General features: G+C 42.2%; 1 protein-coding gene across 1 annotated transcript; it reads left to right on the plus strand.

Moving 5' to 3' along the window:
- Positions 1 to 429: 429 nt before the first annotated feature.
- On the plus strand, positions 430 to 15061 carry Anos1 (anosmin 1). Its single transcript, XM_046443325.2, has 6 exons — positions 430 to 715; positions 7446 to 7540; positions 8092 to 8263; positions 8452 to 8672; positions 9887 to 10028; positions 11261 to 15061. Exons 1-6 carry the CDS (start codon positions 445 to 447, stop codon positions 11317 to 11319), a joined length of 960 nt encoding a protein of 319 aa, XP_046299281.2. The 5' UTR covers positions 430 to 444; the 3' UTR covers positions 11320 to 15061.
- The last annotated feature ends 3146 nt before the right edge of the window (positions 15062 to 18207 follow it).

Consider the following 18207-nt stretch of genomic DNA (forward strand, 5'->3'; position numbering starts at 1 on the left):
ATTCATCATAGCCTATCCTGAGCTCTTGTTGAATATGGAGTTTTTCAAGCTCATATATAAAAGTAAGGATGACTCTTGCTTTTCTCACTCTCTGATTATGTCTTGAGAACATTTTTAAATAGAGAATAGAAAAAAAAAAGTCCATGTTTCAAAAGTGGTAATGAACAAGAGCACATTCTCCTCCTTCTTCTTCTTCTTCTTCTTCTTCTTCTTCTTCTTCTTCTTCTTCTTCTTCTTCTTCTTCTTCTTCTTCTTCTTCTTCTAAATGCTTATCTACAATGAGAAATGTTACCTGTTCCTTTTTCTAAAGTGCAAACACGGTAAACATAGATGGACTACCAATTTAAGGTCTGGGAATTCTGTGTAACACACCTGTAGCAGGCATTCCGGCGCATTGGGAAGCGGTTGGGGGTCATTATCTCAAACATAAAAGAGCATGCGTTCATGACCTTCCACAGGGACCAAGAGGCTGGGAAAGAGGGACAGGATCTACGGAAATACCCTGGAGTTAATATCAGATTGTTCTCAGTAAGTCAATTAAAGTGCTGTTTTGTTTTTTTTTTCATAGAAGAGCAGGTTGGGAAACCCAGAAAAGCTGTGATCCAAACACAGCCCCCCTTCCAAAGAAGACGGCCCCCGCGCCCCCTGGAAATTGGAGCTCCTTTCTACCAAGACAACCAGCTGCAAGTCAAGGTCTACTGGAAAAAGACAGAAGGTAGGCCAGGAGTTTTTGCTTCATTATTACTTGTGTTAAATTGCACAGTGATATAAATAAATATAATTGTTTTTATAATAGCGATTGAACTCAGGGGCCCTCGACCACTGAGCCACCTCCACAGCCCTATTTGTGTTTTATTTAAAGACAAGGTCTCACTGAGTTGCTTAGCACCTCACTTTTGCTGAGGCTGGATTTGAACTCACGATCCTCCTGCCTCAGCCTCCCAGATGCTGGGGTTACAGGTGTGCAACACCGTGCCCAGCTAAATTAATTTTTATTAAAAAAAAAGAACCATGTTACATAATTTGGAAAGTATTACCTCAATATCATTTATTGGAATTGCATGTGGATTGGTGTTCTTTCAGAAGCTGTGTACGCATCTGTGTTTCAATCAGGTGTTTCCGGTGGATGTGTGCATATGTGTGCATAAAACATACACAATTATTGACACTCAGCATTGCATGGGTATGTGCTATCACCACACAGTTCTCCTAACATTTTCAAGTGGCTGCATCCTATATATACCACCTCACTATTCCAGCACAGCAAGACATGGAGGTTCCCATATAATTTCCAATTTCATAATCAATGCTATAATGAACACTTCTCCTTGGGGTAGATTCTTCTTCTCTGAGCATTTATCTTTGGTGTGAATTTCTTTTGTTTCCTTTACCCTGAGGATATTAATTGTGGCAAGAGTACTTTAGAATACATGACATACAAAATTTAAAGGCTTCTATGCATCTTAAAAACATAAGCAAAACAGGTGGTTTTTAACTGTTCAGTTTTACAAATTCTCATTCTTCTGAAGTCCTCTTTATTCAGGGCTTTGATGGTTCATAAGGAATATTGATGTCAGAGTAATTTTTTGCTCCAGAATTTTCTTTCAAGCTGCTGAGAACTATTCTATAAACAAAGCAACATAGCTCTTATAATTAATGTACTTCATTCCTAGCATAAGTTAATTGAATTTATAATTCATTAAACATTTATTAAATGATTATATAGCAGAATCACATATCCATATTAAAATTAATTTATAAAAATATAACATTAAATTTTATTTGATTTATTGCATTGATCAACTGTTAAATAAAATTATAGAATAATATTAATATCAACCATATTTCTTAATAATGCTAAAACTTTCCAGTGCGGTGGTGGTGTGTACCTGTCATCCCAGCAGCTCAGGAGGCTGAGGCAGGAGGATCCCAAGTTCAAAGCCAGCCTCAGCAACTTAGCAAGGCCCTGAGCAACTTAGGGAGAATCTGTCTTAAAATAAAAAATAAAAAGGGCTGGGGAGGTGGCTCAGTGGTTGAGTGCCCTTTGGATTCAATCTCTGGTGCCAAATAAATAAATGAATGAAAACGAGTCTTTTTCTAAAGCTCTGTGGTACTAGGTTTGTACCCAATTAAGCAAACATATGCAGGTTACTTTGGGGAATTTTCATATTGTCCTTTGACATAATTTTTCAATTTTGAGACAATAGCTCACTGTCTTAACCACTGTAGACTTATTAATTAGTTTCATGAGACGTCCTCGGGTTTTTTACTTGTTTTTACAAATTGTCTCGAGAACTCTTAGCCCTTTGCATTTTACCATAACTATTTGAATCAATCCTTCAGTTCCTACACAAACCTTTTGTGCTTTATATTAATGTCGAAATTCATCTATGTATTCATGATTGGAGAATTCACATCTTGTTTAAAAATACTGCCCAGCATGGTCATTCATGCCCATAATCCAAGTGGTTTGGGAGGCAGAGGCTGGAGGATCACAAGTTGGAGGCTAGTCTTAGCAACTTAAGGAGGCCCTACGCAACTCAGCAAGACCCCGTATCAAAATAAAAATTACAAAACAAAACAAAACAGGCTAATGTTTTGGTTCAGTGTTTAAGTACTCCTGGATTCAGTCCCCAGTACCAAATAAATAAGTATACAACTGAGGGCTGGGATATAGCTCAGTTGATAGTTTTCCTAGCATGCAAAGGGTCTTGGATTCAATCTCTAGAACCATGACAGAAAAATGATCAAATAATAAAAATACTGAATCTTACAACCTGTAAGCATGGTGGTATATTCCTTTATTCAGATTTTAAATTTTCCTGTCAATCCCGTCTCCTGATATATTATTATAAAGAGACAATAAGACCTTTTATTGTGGTTATTCCAAGAGTGTGTTCATTTTGATCCTGTTATAGATGACATGTGTTTTCTGAGCTTCATTTTGTCATGCTTGCTTTTGGTATTTTATGACTGCATTTTTTATTCATATTCTGACTCTGAATCCAGAAATACTGTTACGTTGATATTCTCCGTATTTATTTCTAACCTTGGATCATTTAAACTATCATTTTCTCAAATCTGTGAATCAATCATTTAAAACATACAGGCGAGAAATTCTGTCTGTATTCATCAGCCAACATCGGGGTGCACAGTGGTATCGAATTTGACATTACAACATATGATATAACCGTTGGGCAATAAGAGACCACATCCAAAAACAAGGAAGTGGCATGGATTTTAAAACCAATGTCCTTGTGGCTTGTGTTTAGCAGCTTGGACATGATAGTTGGGTTGTAAGCTGGAGTGCTAAGTGAGAAAGTCTACTCAACACTGAATTTGTGGGATGGCGTATCATCTTTAACCAAATACTTCTCTCAGCTGATGTTGTCTGTGATTTTAGGCTCCTGGGGGCATAGCTCATTTTTGCTGTGTGGTAACAGAACAGGCACTTGGTGTCGGCCTTCCGGCTCTGGACTTGGGGTTTTTACAGCATAAATAGGAAAAATGAGCTCAGAGAGAAAGGGGACTTCATGCTGCCGTTTTAAGCAGAGGTGCCTAGCAGGGGTCTCCAAATGGTTATATGGGTTGTATGAGAACCAGAAAGTGCCGTCCCACCAAGGTTATGTCCATCTACCACCCTGGGCAAGGACTCTACCACCTACCAGGCACCATTTCCAGGGTCTGAAACACTGCAACCAGAAACAGAAAGTAATCTCTACCTCAATGCAGTTGACTTTCTATAGTGCCCTACCAAACGTATGTCCCCTCTTGCTGCAGCTGTGACCTCTGGTTCCCAGAATGGCTGTTGTCCTCGGGTACCCCAAGATGCACTCTGATTCTCAGAGATGCAATGTCAAGAAACCCAAGGTGCCTGATCATGAGCCTTTCATGAACGTGGGCGTTTGCAATCAACGGGAAATTTTAGCTCCCTTCATTTACGCTGTGGACGGCGAGTTCGACGTCTTTGAGAAACAGATTGAACGCATCTCATGTTTGGGGCATATTGAAAGTAAATTCCCAAATTTAAAAATACTTTTTCGAGGATTTCTACCTGATGCTATTGGTTTGTGGAAGGAAGGAATGGAGTTCAGAAGTAGATTAATTGGGCAGTCACGATAGAATTTTCATGTACAGTTGTACCCTGGTGTCTGCAGGAGATCGGTTCCTAATTCCCTGTGGATATTCACGTGCTTGATATAGAATTATTATATTTGTATATAAATTATACACCTTCTTCGGTATGCTTTATATCATCTCTAAGCAACTTGTAATACCTAATACAATGTAAACACTATGTAAAAACTATTTACATACAACTGTTATACTCTTTTCATTTGTATTACTTTTTACTTTTATGTATTGCTATTTTTTCCCAATATTTCCTATTCATTGTCTGCTTGAACAATGTTGTGTTTAATATTCTGGGTACAGGTCAATCTCTGCACTCAACATCTAAAGTGTGAGCTCTTAAGATCTCAATAACTTGGAAGAGGAAGGTAGAGACATTTTCTGTAAATGACTATTGCGGGAGTGAGGGTCTCCAAACTGATTCTTTTTAGTTCAGCTCAAAAAACATAAACAAGCGTGAGCGTTGCAGTTTGCCTTTTATTTTTTATTTTATGCAGTTATCTATGTTTTGTGGTGTTGGCCTATGAAACCAGGACCTCCCACGTCCTAGGCAAGTCCTCTACCACTGAGCTTCAAAGGCTGACCCTGGTTTGTCTTTTTAAAAGAAATCTCCTCAAATTGGCCTCTTGGAGCACCGTTTGAAATCATGGAGGAGGCTGGGCATGGTGGCACACACCTATCATCCCAGTGACTCAGGAGGCTGAGGCAGGAGGACCACAAGTTCAAGGCCAGCCTCAGCCTCAGCCACTTAGCAGGCCCCTAAGCAGCTTAGCAAGACCCTATCTCAAAACTGAAAATTAAAAAGGGCTGGGAATGTGGCTCAGTGGTTAAGCACCCCTGGATTCAATCCTCAGTACCCAAATTAAAATTCTTTAAAAAATTAAAAATAAAATTATTGAGGACATTTAAAATCTGAGCTTATTTAGCATTTCCTGTTCCTAGATTGCTTTTACCTCCCTAGTGCAATGTGGTGTCCTCGAGCTCACTGTTTTTCTTTCCTGTGTTAGATTATGAGTGAGTGAGCACTCATTTGCTTGTCATTTGATAAATGTTTGCTGAGTATATCCCTATCTTGTAAGGTGCTCATGTTTGAGCACCCAAAAGTGACACCCAGTGGGTGCCATCTTGGAGTTCATGCAGCTGTAGCCAAATGGGGTCTCAGGATGAGTCCAACAGTCCCAGGAACAAACCACCCGACAACCAGAGGGGACGCTACATGAGAGGGCCCTGCCTAGGCAGCCGTGAATGTCACGAGGTGAGACCTGGAAGGCCGGGTGGCCTACCATGTCTCTTCTGAAGTCAAAGGAAAGCCATTCAGTCACTTAAAGATGGAGGAAGGTCACCATAACCCTCCGGAAACTCGAGAAGACATGAAGACTCATTCTCCCCTGGAGCCTCCGGAGGAGCACAGCCATCCAGCACCTTGATTTGAGCCCAGAGGAAGCCCTTCCAGCCGTCCATCTGCCCAAGAAAACCCGTCCCTGGTGTTCGAAGCAACCACAGGTGGCGTCTGTCTGGCCACAGGGGCTTCGCACATTGCTGGTCTTCAAACACCTGCCCAGCCCCTGGCCCTGCCCTTGTTTGCATCCTTAGTTACAGAGAAAGGGCAGAGGCTCAGTGAGTTTGGGGGACGAGTTTCCCGACACCCATGTTGTGCTCAAGGTTACCTCCTGCACCCCGAGTGCAGTGTGGGTGATTTAGGGGCAGAGATCAAGTGTGCAGAGTTGGGGACACTGAGTGTGGGTGTCCCCATTCCTTGCTCCAGTGTGAGCCACCATATGTAAAGTGCTAGCCTGTGGTCAATATGCCCTACCACCCCAGTGTCTGTAATTATCTGTAGACCTATGATCTTCTAACTGAACATACATCTTTTTGTTGTTGTTGTTTTGGTACCAGGGATTGAACCCAGGGGTACTTAACCACTGAGCCTCATCCCCAACCCTTTTTTATATTTTATTCAGAGATAGCATCTTGCTGAGTTGCGGAGGCTGGCTTTGAACTCATGATCCTCCTGCCTCAGCCTTCCAAGCTGCCTAACATGTATTTTACTGGTGTATTTTGTTCATTATTATTAGCCTAGTTCCATCCATTTGCAGGATGCAGGAGAGCGGCCCTTTCTATGTGGTCCATTACTCATGGATTGACTTCATCCTTACGTATAATGCAGAATTCTTCTTTTTTTTTTAAAGGGGCCTTGATGTCTGCCATGTAAGCATGAGAGCCCCTTCGTAAGCCATTTCCTTTTGAACTCAATGTCACGGGTGCCCACTTTATATCTGTTTATTCTCTCTTATTTCAATAGCTTCTTGTCTGCTTCCAAGTTGCTCAAAACCAGTTCCCACCAGATCAACCCAACTTCTTCAAAGAGATTCCTTCCCATCTGAAAACCCTCAGCAAACGCTTGGCGTGAATGTTCCAGATGAGAGGTTAATCAGGGGCAGAGCCTGGCCTTTCACACCCCGGGGCACATTGGGGTGACTAATAATGTTGCACTGAGTCATTGCTGTATTTCTCTGCCGTGCTTAAATTTCAACACAGGTTTATTCTCCATATTCACTAAATAATCAGGATTTCTACTGAATCTGCATACCGCCTTTGACTATGCATTTTTTTATGCGTGCCTGTAGAATTTTATTTTCTGTCTTCCTGCTCTCTCAGTTTTTTTTTGGGGGGGTGGGTACTGAAGATTGAACTCAGGGGCACTCGACCACTGAGCCCCATCCCCAGCCCTATTTTGTATTTTATTTAGAGACAGGGTCTCCCTGAGTTGCTTAGGGCCTCACTTTGGCGGAGGCTGGCTTTGAACTCCTGATCCTCCTGCCTCAGCCTCCCGAGCTGCTGGGATTACAGGCGTGTGCCACTGCGCCGGGCTCTGTTCTCTCAGTTTTAAGAACATCAGGCTACATGGTACTCTAGCTTGGACCTAGAATGTCCCTCAGGGCCCATGTGTTGAAGATTTGGTCCCTAACTTGGCTGGGAGGTGACGGAGCCTTTGTAAGAGGTGGAGCCTAGTGGAAGGTCTTTTGGTTGTTGGGGACATGTCTCCAAGGAATCTGAGGGACCTTGGCCTCTTCCTCTTCTTCTCTTTTCACTCCCTGACCATGCGGGGAGCAGGTTGGCTCAGCCTGTTGTCCCCACCATGGTGAGCTGCTTTCTTGGACGCTTGAAAGCAATGTGTCTGCCCAAGAGTGATCATAAACCTTTTCTCTCTATAAGTTGATTCTGTCAGGTATTTGTGACAGTCATGGCATGCTGACTCACACATGTGGAACGTGACTACCAGGCTGTTTCTTTTGTGTTTTTTGACACCACAGATCCCAGCATCAATAGATACCATGTGCAGTGGTTTCCAGAGGTGTGTGCTCACAACAAAACGGCCGGATCGGAGACATCATCTGCTGTGACCCACGTAAGGAGGCGACTGTACTCGTTGGCTCTGTGTAGTTTGGGGATGCATTTGGTTTGTGCATGTAACAGTCAGAGGGCTGTGCAAACCACATTCGTGCCACGGATAACTCATTCTCACCAACTGCTATTACATAATGACCTGCGGGCAGCTGGAATACCCAAGATGGTGTCCACTCCACCTTTATCCATTTATACCACTGCCTTGAGACCTTCTGTGGCCAGCACAGTGCTTACAGAGTCCCTAGGACAGTGGAAGACTTTTTCCGAGTATCTGTCTCCTTTATTTTAACTGCATAAAATGTCTGGATTATTATTATTATTATTATTATTATTATTATTATTATTATTATTTGTATCAGGAATTGAACTCAGGGGCCCTTGACCACTGAGTCCCGTCCCCAGCCCTATTTTGTACTTTATTTAGAGACAGGGTCTCCCTGAGTTGCTTAGCGCCTCACTTTTGCTGAGGCTGGCTTTGAACTCACGATCCTCCTGCCTCAGCCTCCCAAGGATTTATTATTTATTGCTCTGTGTCTCTTTCTCTTGTTCCAGGAAAATTACATCATTCTTCAGGACCTGTCCTTTTCCTGCAAATATAAGGTGAGCGTCCAACCTATCCGGCCAAAGAGCCACTCGAAGGCAGAGACCATATTCTTCTCTACCCCGCCATGCTCGGCTCTGAAGGGGAAAAGCCACAAGCACGTTAATTGTCCCGGTGACACAGGTAGGAAGAACTCGTTGCCCGTCCAGGTCCCTGGTGGTCAGTGACCCTTTGAAAATGTTCCTCCTTGCAGACCGGCTGCCTGCAGTTGCTATGAGTTTGTTTTTCTGTATGAGAAACCCACCCACCAGCCCCTGGGGACGCTCTCTGCAGGAGCCTGACCGTGACCTCCTCACTTTGCATTCCCACAGGTCCCGTTTTGTCCAAAGTCCTGGCCAAGCCAGAGAACCTTTCTGCCTCCTTCGTCGTCCAAGACGTCAACATCACTGGCCACTTTTCCTGGAAGATGACCAAAGCCAACCTCTACCAGCCCATGACTGGGTTTCAAGTGACGTGGGTGGAGGTCACCACGGAGAGCAGGCAGAACAGTTTGCCCAACAGCATTATCTCACAGTCCCAGATACTGCCTTCAGTAGGTGTCCCTTGGTTCCCCAGACCCCCGATGTTGGTATCCGAGGCTCAGTTCCCATGGCCGTCCGAGTAGCTTAGGTGGGTCGTGCTGCCCGCCGTGACCTGGACTCCCGTTTCTGCACCTGTCCCCTGAGCGCATCATTTTGTGAGCACTAGACCTCGTCACAAGGATCCCAGTTGAGAACTGGGGCTGGGGTTGTCGCTCAGCGGGAGAGCACTTGTCTGGCCCGTGGGAGGTTCCAGCCCCAGTATCACATAAAAATAAATCAATAAAAATTATTGTGTCCATCTACCACTAAAAAAAAATATTTAAAGAAAGAGTTAAGAACTGGAAGATGCTGTCGTCACCGACTCTCTGGTAGGGCCAGCTTCCACAGGCCTTATCCCACCTCTATCAAAAGCAAACCCAGCCATTTCCTTCCATCTTTGGTAACCCCGTGTCCCTCTGGTCCAAGTGGACATGCCCTGTTTGAAGTGCTGAACTGGGGGGAAAAGTAGCTCAAAGAAGTTTGTTGTTTGTCTTTCCTTCCCCCATTCAAATTTGGCGACAGCCCCTAATTAGTTGGACACTCTTCCAAGCCACTTAATTCCTTGGCTTGGGAAGAAAAAAAAAAAATCATGTGTGGGCTTTTTTTCTTTTTCCACCCTGTCTGAAAACCTTCTTAGAATATCCAAATCTTGCTCCAAAATTCAAAAGACAATCCGAAACAAAAACACCTTAAAAATCCCGGGAGGAGAGGTTCCGTGGAAACGGGAAAGTCGTTATTTTATGAATGTCCACTGTTGGACTCGGTTATGGGCATTGACAGGTGGATTGTGTGGTCAGGAGACTCGTTGGCTCCCTCACCGACATTTGGATCATCAAGAATTCACATCACAAGATGAGCCGCTGAGAACCTTACTCCATGGGAAAGTCTCATGTGAAGGAATCGGGGGGGGGGGATGGGAGGGCTGAGAACTGGCATCTGGGCACACTTGAACTCTGCCCAGGGTCTCGGGCGGCCAGACATTGAGGCAGGTGCTAAGAAACCACATAGAGAAGTCCAGAAAATTAGGAGAAGCCTTGTCCAGGCTGAACTGTGGCTTTCAGAAGCCAGCCAACATGCATGTCTATGACACTCTGCTCCCCACAGACTGTGTCCCCCCCCCCCGCCCCGCACATGCAGCTGCCGCTAGAAGGTCACTGATGAGCCTCTGTGGCATGTCACTCTGCAGGACCATCACGTGCTAACGGTGCCCAACCTGAGGCCATCCACCCTTTACCGGCTGGAAGTTCAAGTGCTCACCACCGGAGGAGAAGGGCCCGCCACCATCAAGACCTTCCGCACCCCAGGCCTGCCGCCCTCAGCTGCCCACAGTGAGTAGACTCGGGGGGGCCAGGTGCCCGGGCAGGCCTTGCGGGCGCAGGGAAAGATCTTGGTGAAAAGTGAGGACAAGGCATTGGTTAGTATGCATGTCTGGGAAGCAGGAATTCTCCTTATCTGGAACAAGATGGTCCCTGCCTGTATCTATTTACTGGATTTGCTTTAGTGAAAAGTATGTGGAGGGTGCTTACTGCATGCCTGTTGGACTCAGGATCCTCCTGCCTCAGCCTCCTGAGCCGCAGGGAAGTCAGGTGTGTGCCACCTCACCAGGAAAAATCAAGATTTTCATGTATTAAAACACAAGAACTGATTTTTGTGAAGATGCTCATTTTTTTTATTAGAGATTTTACGATTATATATGGCAGGAGTTTTACTATAGTACACCCACTGTATCTACTCTATTTAGAGCCAAATTAAGTAAAATTGATGAAAGATATGTTCACTTACTCTTCCCAAATGAATAGCCTCTTGATGATGTTTATATCATGGAGTTCATTAAAGTTTTTATTGCTTAAATTCAAAAGCCAATTCTTAAAGATTTGTGAGATTTGTGTATGGATAAGAAAATTGAGATTAATCTAATTTTTTTTTTTTTTTGGTACTGGAAATTGAACCAGGAGCGCTAAACCACTGAGCCACTTTGGCAGCTCTTTCTATTTTTTATCTAAAGACAGGGTCTCGCTAAGCTGCTTAGGGTCTCTCTAAGTTGCTGAGCCTGCCTTTGAACTTGAACTCTGATTTTTTGAAACAGTGGATACCATTTGCATCTACAACCTGGTTTGCTTTGTGGTTTGCAGAAAAACAAAAACTGTCTCAATGAGAGAGTTTGCAAGCCCTGTCTTTGCATTTATAACAGTTAAATAAAATGTTTTTCTCCAAATCTCCTTTGAAATTCTGTTTACCGACGTCATTTGTTCATTTTTAAAATGGTGTTTTGAGGAAATAATAAAGAAGATTATGATTTGCATGAAGGATTAGGAGCTTCTCTCTTGGTCATTTTACGGTTTGGGGGTAGGCACAAGGAAAGACGGAGGGGAAATTGGGGCAAGACAGAGAAGAGAAAGGATGAACGTGTGTCTGGGCCCTCAGGGTTGCAATAGGAAAGATTCCCCACAGAGGCAGCCAGCGCTAGCTGCAGTCCACAGCCATCCTGAGGAGTCCATGGGTTTGCACTATTATTCACTATGTATGGGGCCATGTGACTGAGAGGTTTTGTCACTTCTAGGACCCCACCTGAAACACCATCACCTGCATCATTACAAGCCTTCTCCAGAAAGGTACTGAACTGCTCCAAGGCTTGGAGGGACCGGGGACACGGCCACGTCCCCCGCCCACCGCCCCCAAAGAAGCGGCAGGTACTTCTGAGAGACCTTCCTCTCCTGGGCACTTCTGGGCACCTCTGCTAGTCCCAGCTGCTCCTGGAACATCGCAGTCAGTCACCAGGACGGACAAGAGTTCCCTCCGAAAACAAGACCAAGACCAGGTCCAGTCAACCCTGAATTTCAGTTTTGTCTGCGGTTTTGCTCATCTCGATTGACTATTTGCAGAATTGAGATCTCCCTGAATTTGGAACAGCAAAATATCCAAGCTGAGGATTGGAACCCAGGACCCAGTTCACATGCATATCCCACATACCTTGAATCCACAGATCAGACTTGATTAAATTATTGTTTTGATTTACAAGCCTTTGGGCCTGACTTCTCCAATCTTTCATAAGAGCCCTTTTATCATGGATGGGTGGTTTTTAACTCACAGACTTTGCAGTCTGAATTATACTCCTAAATTTAAATCTAAAAATGGTCCCACATTAAGCATATTAGGTTTCCTTTTACACAAAGAATACTGAAGATCCAGTCTGTAACTTATTATTAACAAGACACCGCAAAGCAGAGGAACTGAATGAATTAAGATGCTTCCTAGATTTTTTTTGCCTTGGAACAATGAAAATTCTTGTTCGAGGATACCTTTTAGTAGTTCGCCCAATGTGGGAGATTTTCCTGATGTGTTAACTTATTTATTTTGTTAGTGCAGAAAACAACCATTATTTGCTTTGTTTCACTGTCAAGAAATTCAAAAACGTCTTGCTTCAAATGAAAAGATCTGAACTCGTGAGCATTTTTAAAAGACCTTTACCGAGTTTTGTCTTTTCTGAATCTAAGGAAGCTAATTTGCACGTGAGAATATTCTCAATGAAGTAAAAGATAGATAAATAAATAAAAAGTCTTTGATTGATTAGAACAAAAGGATGATTATTTCCCTTTTACTAACCTTTACTTTTTCAAATCTATTAAATCTTTTTGATTGGAAAATTTATTCTATTCTAGACCGTCCCCGAGTACAATGAACTCAAGTCAAGATACGTCATCAGGATAATGGTGGTGCAGAGTTTGGGCGGGGGGGGGAGGAGGCAACCTGAAACACAGAACTATTTGAGTTGAGGGAACACCCACATACGTGGTTTAAAATATGCATAGATGTGCGTCTATACAGCACCAGTGTGTGTGTGTGTGTGTGCTCATCTATGTCTGTACATATATCCATGTGAAGATGTACTCCTATCCGAAATTACCCAGGTACTTACACCTACAGGAAAATAACCAGAGCATGCATTCGCTATTGGACAGCCCGGCAGTGGTGGGAGAGACTGTGTTCTCTAAAGATCATAAATGGATAATAGATGATTTATTTCCCCCATCCATGTGGATTCTATAAGAAAAAAGGAATTTTTTCTACATCATACAGGGCTCCCTCATTTGATAGTCTCTCTGAATACAACAGCAAGCCGGTAAGGTTGCCCTTAGTTTTGGGGAAGGACTTGCCCCTGGTCCTTTTGCCGTGTCTTGGGTGTGTGCCAACACCAGACACTCCAGGTGCCATGGCCCGCTCGGAGCTCACTGTGTCTGTGATGTCACAGTGCTGTCCAAGGCAGGGGACAGCAATGTGGAGAACATCCCTCTTATTATTATGTGGGTGGGGTAGAGATGGAGGCCACCGTCTCTGAACCTGGATACCTAATGGTAGATTTTGACACCGTTGCCTGTGTGTTCAAGGATTTAAAAAGTGGAGAATGTAGGAATGCTCTGCCTCTGTGTGTAAGCAACGGGAAACAGGTGTACATTCTACCTTGTGTTATGAAATCACCTGATTCTAAAAAAAAGCAGAGACCAGGAAACAGCCTTTGTTTAAAAGCACCCCGAGCTTAGACAAAACCATAGCTGTCCCCAACTATGATGAATTCTAGGGTCATTACCAGCATCTGATTTTCAATTTCTTAAAATTTCAAAAACACTGAAACCATTAACGATTGGCTACGTGCATGTCTTTTACCTAAATCTGTCACAAAACAAGTCAAAATATTTATGCCAGCAGAGTTTTGTACTTTTGTATAGTTAAAAATGCAGGAGTATATACATAGATACAAAAATATTATTAAATTATTATGTAAATTTAATGTTATAAAATTTAATCGTGTTTCTTTTGTCTGGGGAGAAGACCTCGAGCAAATATATTTCCAGTTCAGATGATGAATCTGAAACTGACATCATCCTTAAGAAATCCAAAACAGCTTTTATGAGTGTCTAATTTTGTTATGGTATTCAGAAATTTAAATTTTATTAGTGTTACTAGAAGGAAAACACTATTAATGAAGTAGTAAAAGAAGTATGTTTCTTTTTTGAATTTTAGTGATCCCCAGTAATAATCAAATCATCAAAAATCGTTAAATTTTTTTTGAATTTTAGAAATGTGAGTGCCCTAATAAAAGTGACAGAAATCTATTCGTTTTTTTCAAAATAAGAAACCATTTTAGTTCATCAGTTTTGAATGTGCTTTATTGAAATTAGATGCATTTCTCTCCAATGAGAAAAGTAGATCCAATGATTAAAAAATCGAGTTCATCAATAATATCCCCACCAGATAGAGATGGTTAATTCGATATATCCAACAGCCATCTACATTATTTTCACTTATAAGATTTACTCCTTAGTGATGAATTTTTCTGTGCTGACACCTTTTTCTAAGTGGAATTTCATGGAAAGGATTTTTACAAACTAGCATGTGTCCATTAAATACTTGTTACGGCATATGACATATTAAAGTTTATGACAGGTATTTTTGAAATGTTTATTAAGTAATACGTTCAGATTAAAAACACACCCAAATCCTGGAAATACCCTGCTCCCCGACACCCACATGAACTGACTCAATCAGGATTTCTCAAATGTAGCACTTTTAAATTGGGCCTGCAGAGGTCTTTGGTGTAGGGGGCTATGCATTGCAGGGTGTTTACCTGTCCCCGGGGGCACGAGAAGACCCCATTGAGAACTGGTGATCTTTACTGAGAATTTGCCCTTTATAAGAAAAGCCCCAATGTATCAGCAAATGCCACGTACAATACTTATTTATATCCTTTATTACACTGTGTCCACGGTTTTTCAAATTTACACATCCCCATAATTGCAAATAACTCTAAATCTTATTAAAAGAAGATTTACACCATACCCAGAGCACCAAGGCTAAGTATCTGCATGTATCTGAAACTTCATCTTGAAATATAAAGGAATCCATGAAGATGTGCACTCTCACCTATGATTTTGCATGACCACAGTCGGTTTCCTGTAAGGCATGGACCCTCCTGACTGTCTTACCGCTGCTGAATATTTTAGCAACTTATACAATTTATAGAGTGATTAACTGAGTTCTGTATAAAGTTATTATTTTTTTCCTCTTCTTTAATTATATTGTAGTTTGCAGATAACAGAGCTGTTACCCTCTCACCCAAAAGGTCTGTAGAAGTCATGTCACTTCTCGCGGTCACTGAAAGTCAGTATTTATTTATGTGTGTAATAAAAAACAGTTGGATTTCTGTGTATGTCTGTCATGTTATTTAGAGAGAAGTAATCTTGTAAAAAACGTTTTGTAAAGAAAAAACAAGAAAGTATTGTACATAGCCTGATATTCCACGACTCGTTATTTTCCTGTTAGAGTTTGTACATACTGATTCAGTAATAAAGCATCTTTAAACCTGTCTGGGGATTTGATCCATTCATTTCTTAAAGGAATCTCTCTCTCTCTCTCTCTCTCTCTCTCTCTCTCTCTCTCTCTCTCTCTCTCTCTCTCTCTCCTGCCCTTCTCTCTTGTCTTTAATTTAAGAAGAAAAATCACTAGTGTCCTATGAGAGTTTCAAAATATCTAAGTCTCCCTGAAAGTATGAATGGAATTGGGGGTCTGCTCAGTGTGAACAGGACAGAACTTCAGTTTAACGAGAATATTTTGGAGTTTGACAATCAACACTTCAGGGTCTTTTCATCGTATTGAAAATTGCAACTCCTAATAGCTCTGGTGGCATTTTTTTTAATCTGTAGTAAAACTGCAGTCTACAGTTTTAAGTTGCTTTTCCCTGCCTGGATGTATCCGGAAAATTGAGGATGTATGCGGTACTCATAGCACATATTCAAATGTCTCTTTTTACTACTCGATAAAATATTGAAGGCCTAAAATCTCCCCTACCTAAGTACAGCTTTATGAAGTTTGTAGCACCACCACCGGGAATTCAGGTGCGGAAGGCTACATAGGACAAGAATAGGTGTAGGGGAAGGATGCAGGATGGTCAATCCAGAGGAGGAGAAAGTACACTGGGCGACGTCTGGTTGTGGGGAGAGGGCAGGGGATGGGACTGGCTCATGGGTATGGGGCTTCCTTTTCTGGTTGATGGAAATGTTTTGGAACCAACAGGAGCCGTGGTGGTAAACCATTGAAAATGTACGAAATACCACTGAATTGTGCTTCTCGTAAAGGTTCATTTCACATTGTGTGAAGCTCACCTCCGTTCAAAGGTGATGTTAGTAAATACCACCTAATTCCCCAATGCCAACATAGGTGGAGGGTGTATTCGGTATTAATATACATTCTGTTTAGTAACTCGTAGATAGTATACATACATTATAAGATTATAATATAAGACATTATTTTATAAGATTATTATACGTTGTAGAATGTTTACTGATTTGTGATTGATGGACCTTGTTGTTAAAGGAAAAGTAGATTTAGGGGTGACAGAACTGAAATTTGAAAAATAGGAATTGGGACACAGGGTGTGTACCCATTTCTTCTCTACCTTGAACTTTTTTGGGGGAATTATTATTATTATTATTATTATTATTATTATTATTATTATACTGAGGATTGAGCCCACAGTGCTTTACCACTGAGCCACATCCCCAGCCCGTTTTTGCTTTTTTTAAATTTTGAAGCAAAGTCTCACTAAGTGGCTTAGGTCCTCACTAAACTGCTGAGGCTGGCCTCAAACTTGTGAGCCTCCTTACTCAGCCTCTGGATTTGCTGGGATTATAGGCATGTGCCACCACGCCTGGCTGAATCATGAGATTATTCCTCTAAACCCTTCATCGAGTTTCCCGTAATGTGATATCTTCCAAAATTATAGCACAATATCACAACCAGGAAATTGATGCTGATACACACCATATATCATACGCACGCAGGCTAAGGTGTACATGTGAGGTTTTGTGGGTATTTAATTCTTTGCAAGTTTTATCGCATGTGTACAAGCCAATGTGTTTTAAGCAGATGAACATCTAAAACACATCCAATTCCCTAAGTAAATTAGCTAAGGAAATATTGTCTTTTTTCACATTCCTCTAAAGCAGTATGTAATTTACTTTATATGAATTTTAACTTTAACACGGTAGAAACGATCAACTCAATGTGTATTTGATTTTATCTTGAATTTCAATCAATGGATTGCTTTCAAAAAAATGGCTGAGTGCTTAACAAGTCTGTCTAGAAAAAAAAAATCTATGCATCCAATGAAACTAAATTTATGGGCAAGTAAAATGTATAGATTTGAAAAAAAAAAATCATTTCCCAGAGAGGAATTGGGTTGCATATTGACGGTCTAGAGTGGATCTGAAGAAATAGAAGGACATTGAAATTCACTATTGTTTAGAAAACTAAACGTCGCCTAGAGTAGGAAACAGAATCAAGTTTCAGATTAACGTGAAGTTTAAAGGTTGAGTTTGGAACAATCGGCTCTGATGATTAGCGTGACCCTCACCCTGGGTCAGAGGCTGTCACAACCGGCTGCCTATGAGAACCCTCAAGGGGGTTTTTAAGGAGAGACCAGTGTCCTCCGGCACCCTCAGGTCAGGAGTGAACCGCGCACATCAATGCCATTTTAAAATGTCCCCGGATGATTCTAATATGTGCCCAGAGCTGCAGACCACTCCTCAGACCTTGAGGAGGTACAGAATGACCAGTGTTAGCTATGTCCCTACTTGCTGAACTGAAGACGCAAAAAAAAAAAGTCATATTGAAGCTTCACATTTTCATTGCACTGGGGCTGCCTTTCCCCCGGTTTATTTTCTGGATTAAATTATACATAATAGTGCAGATAAAGATATGAGCATATAAGCAAATAAGTACACATAGGTACAGGGATAGATAGCATGGGCACCGTTCAAACTTGCTTTGGGTGCAAAAGAGAATTTTATTGTGGGGAATACTGATGAAGTATGGGGTCAGGCAAATACAACTGTGGTTCTTTCTAGAACGTTAGCAGAAATTATTGCTCTTTTCCTCGCCTTTTGAAATAGCCTTCCAAAGGCAGCTGGTTGTGATTTAAGGGCAGTCAAAGACGGCCAATTAGAATTGATCAGTTATTGTGCAGAGCGCCAGAGCATCCTGCAATCCAAAGCAGATCCTGACTTGACCTTTTCACCCTCAATATCTCCTTCCTCATCTCACACAGCAGCCAATCCGATGCAATGGATTTCATTCCAAATAATGCAAAACATCCCTCACGACTTTCTGGAAGGGTCCACCTCAGCTGAGCTGCTGGGTGCAGCGAAAGACCATCCTTGAGGTTTGTTAGAATTTACTGGAGAGGCTACTGGTAGCATTAGCCTCCAGACTCGCATTTACCGAGGACTGGCTCCTTCTAAGGTAGTGTGTTATTTTGTCTTCCTTTGCTTATTTCTTCAAACGCCCTGTGGGGCTGACAATGTGTTAAAGTTAAGGACGGTGAGGCTTGTTGAGGTCAACTGCCCGAGGTCAGGTGGCTAGTGATTGGCAGGATCTGCAAACGAGCGTGCACCCCCTAGCTCCACTGTTCTTCAGTACACCGCCAAAGCCTTCCTCCTGCCAGCCTGCTGTCTC

Source organism: Marmota monax, unplaced genomic scaffold (genome assembly GCF_021218885.2).
Source record: "Marmota monax isolate L192 unplaced genomic scaffold, Marmota_monax_Labrador192_F-V1.1 WCK01_AAM20220418_F8-fsc00168, whole genome shotgun sequence".
Lineage (NCBI taxonomy): Eukaryota > Metazoa > Chordata > Mammalia > Rodentia > Sciuridae > Marmota > Marmota monax.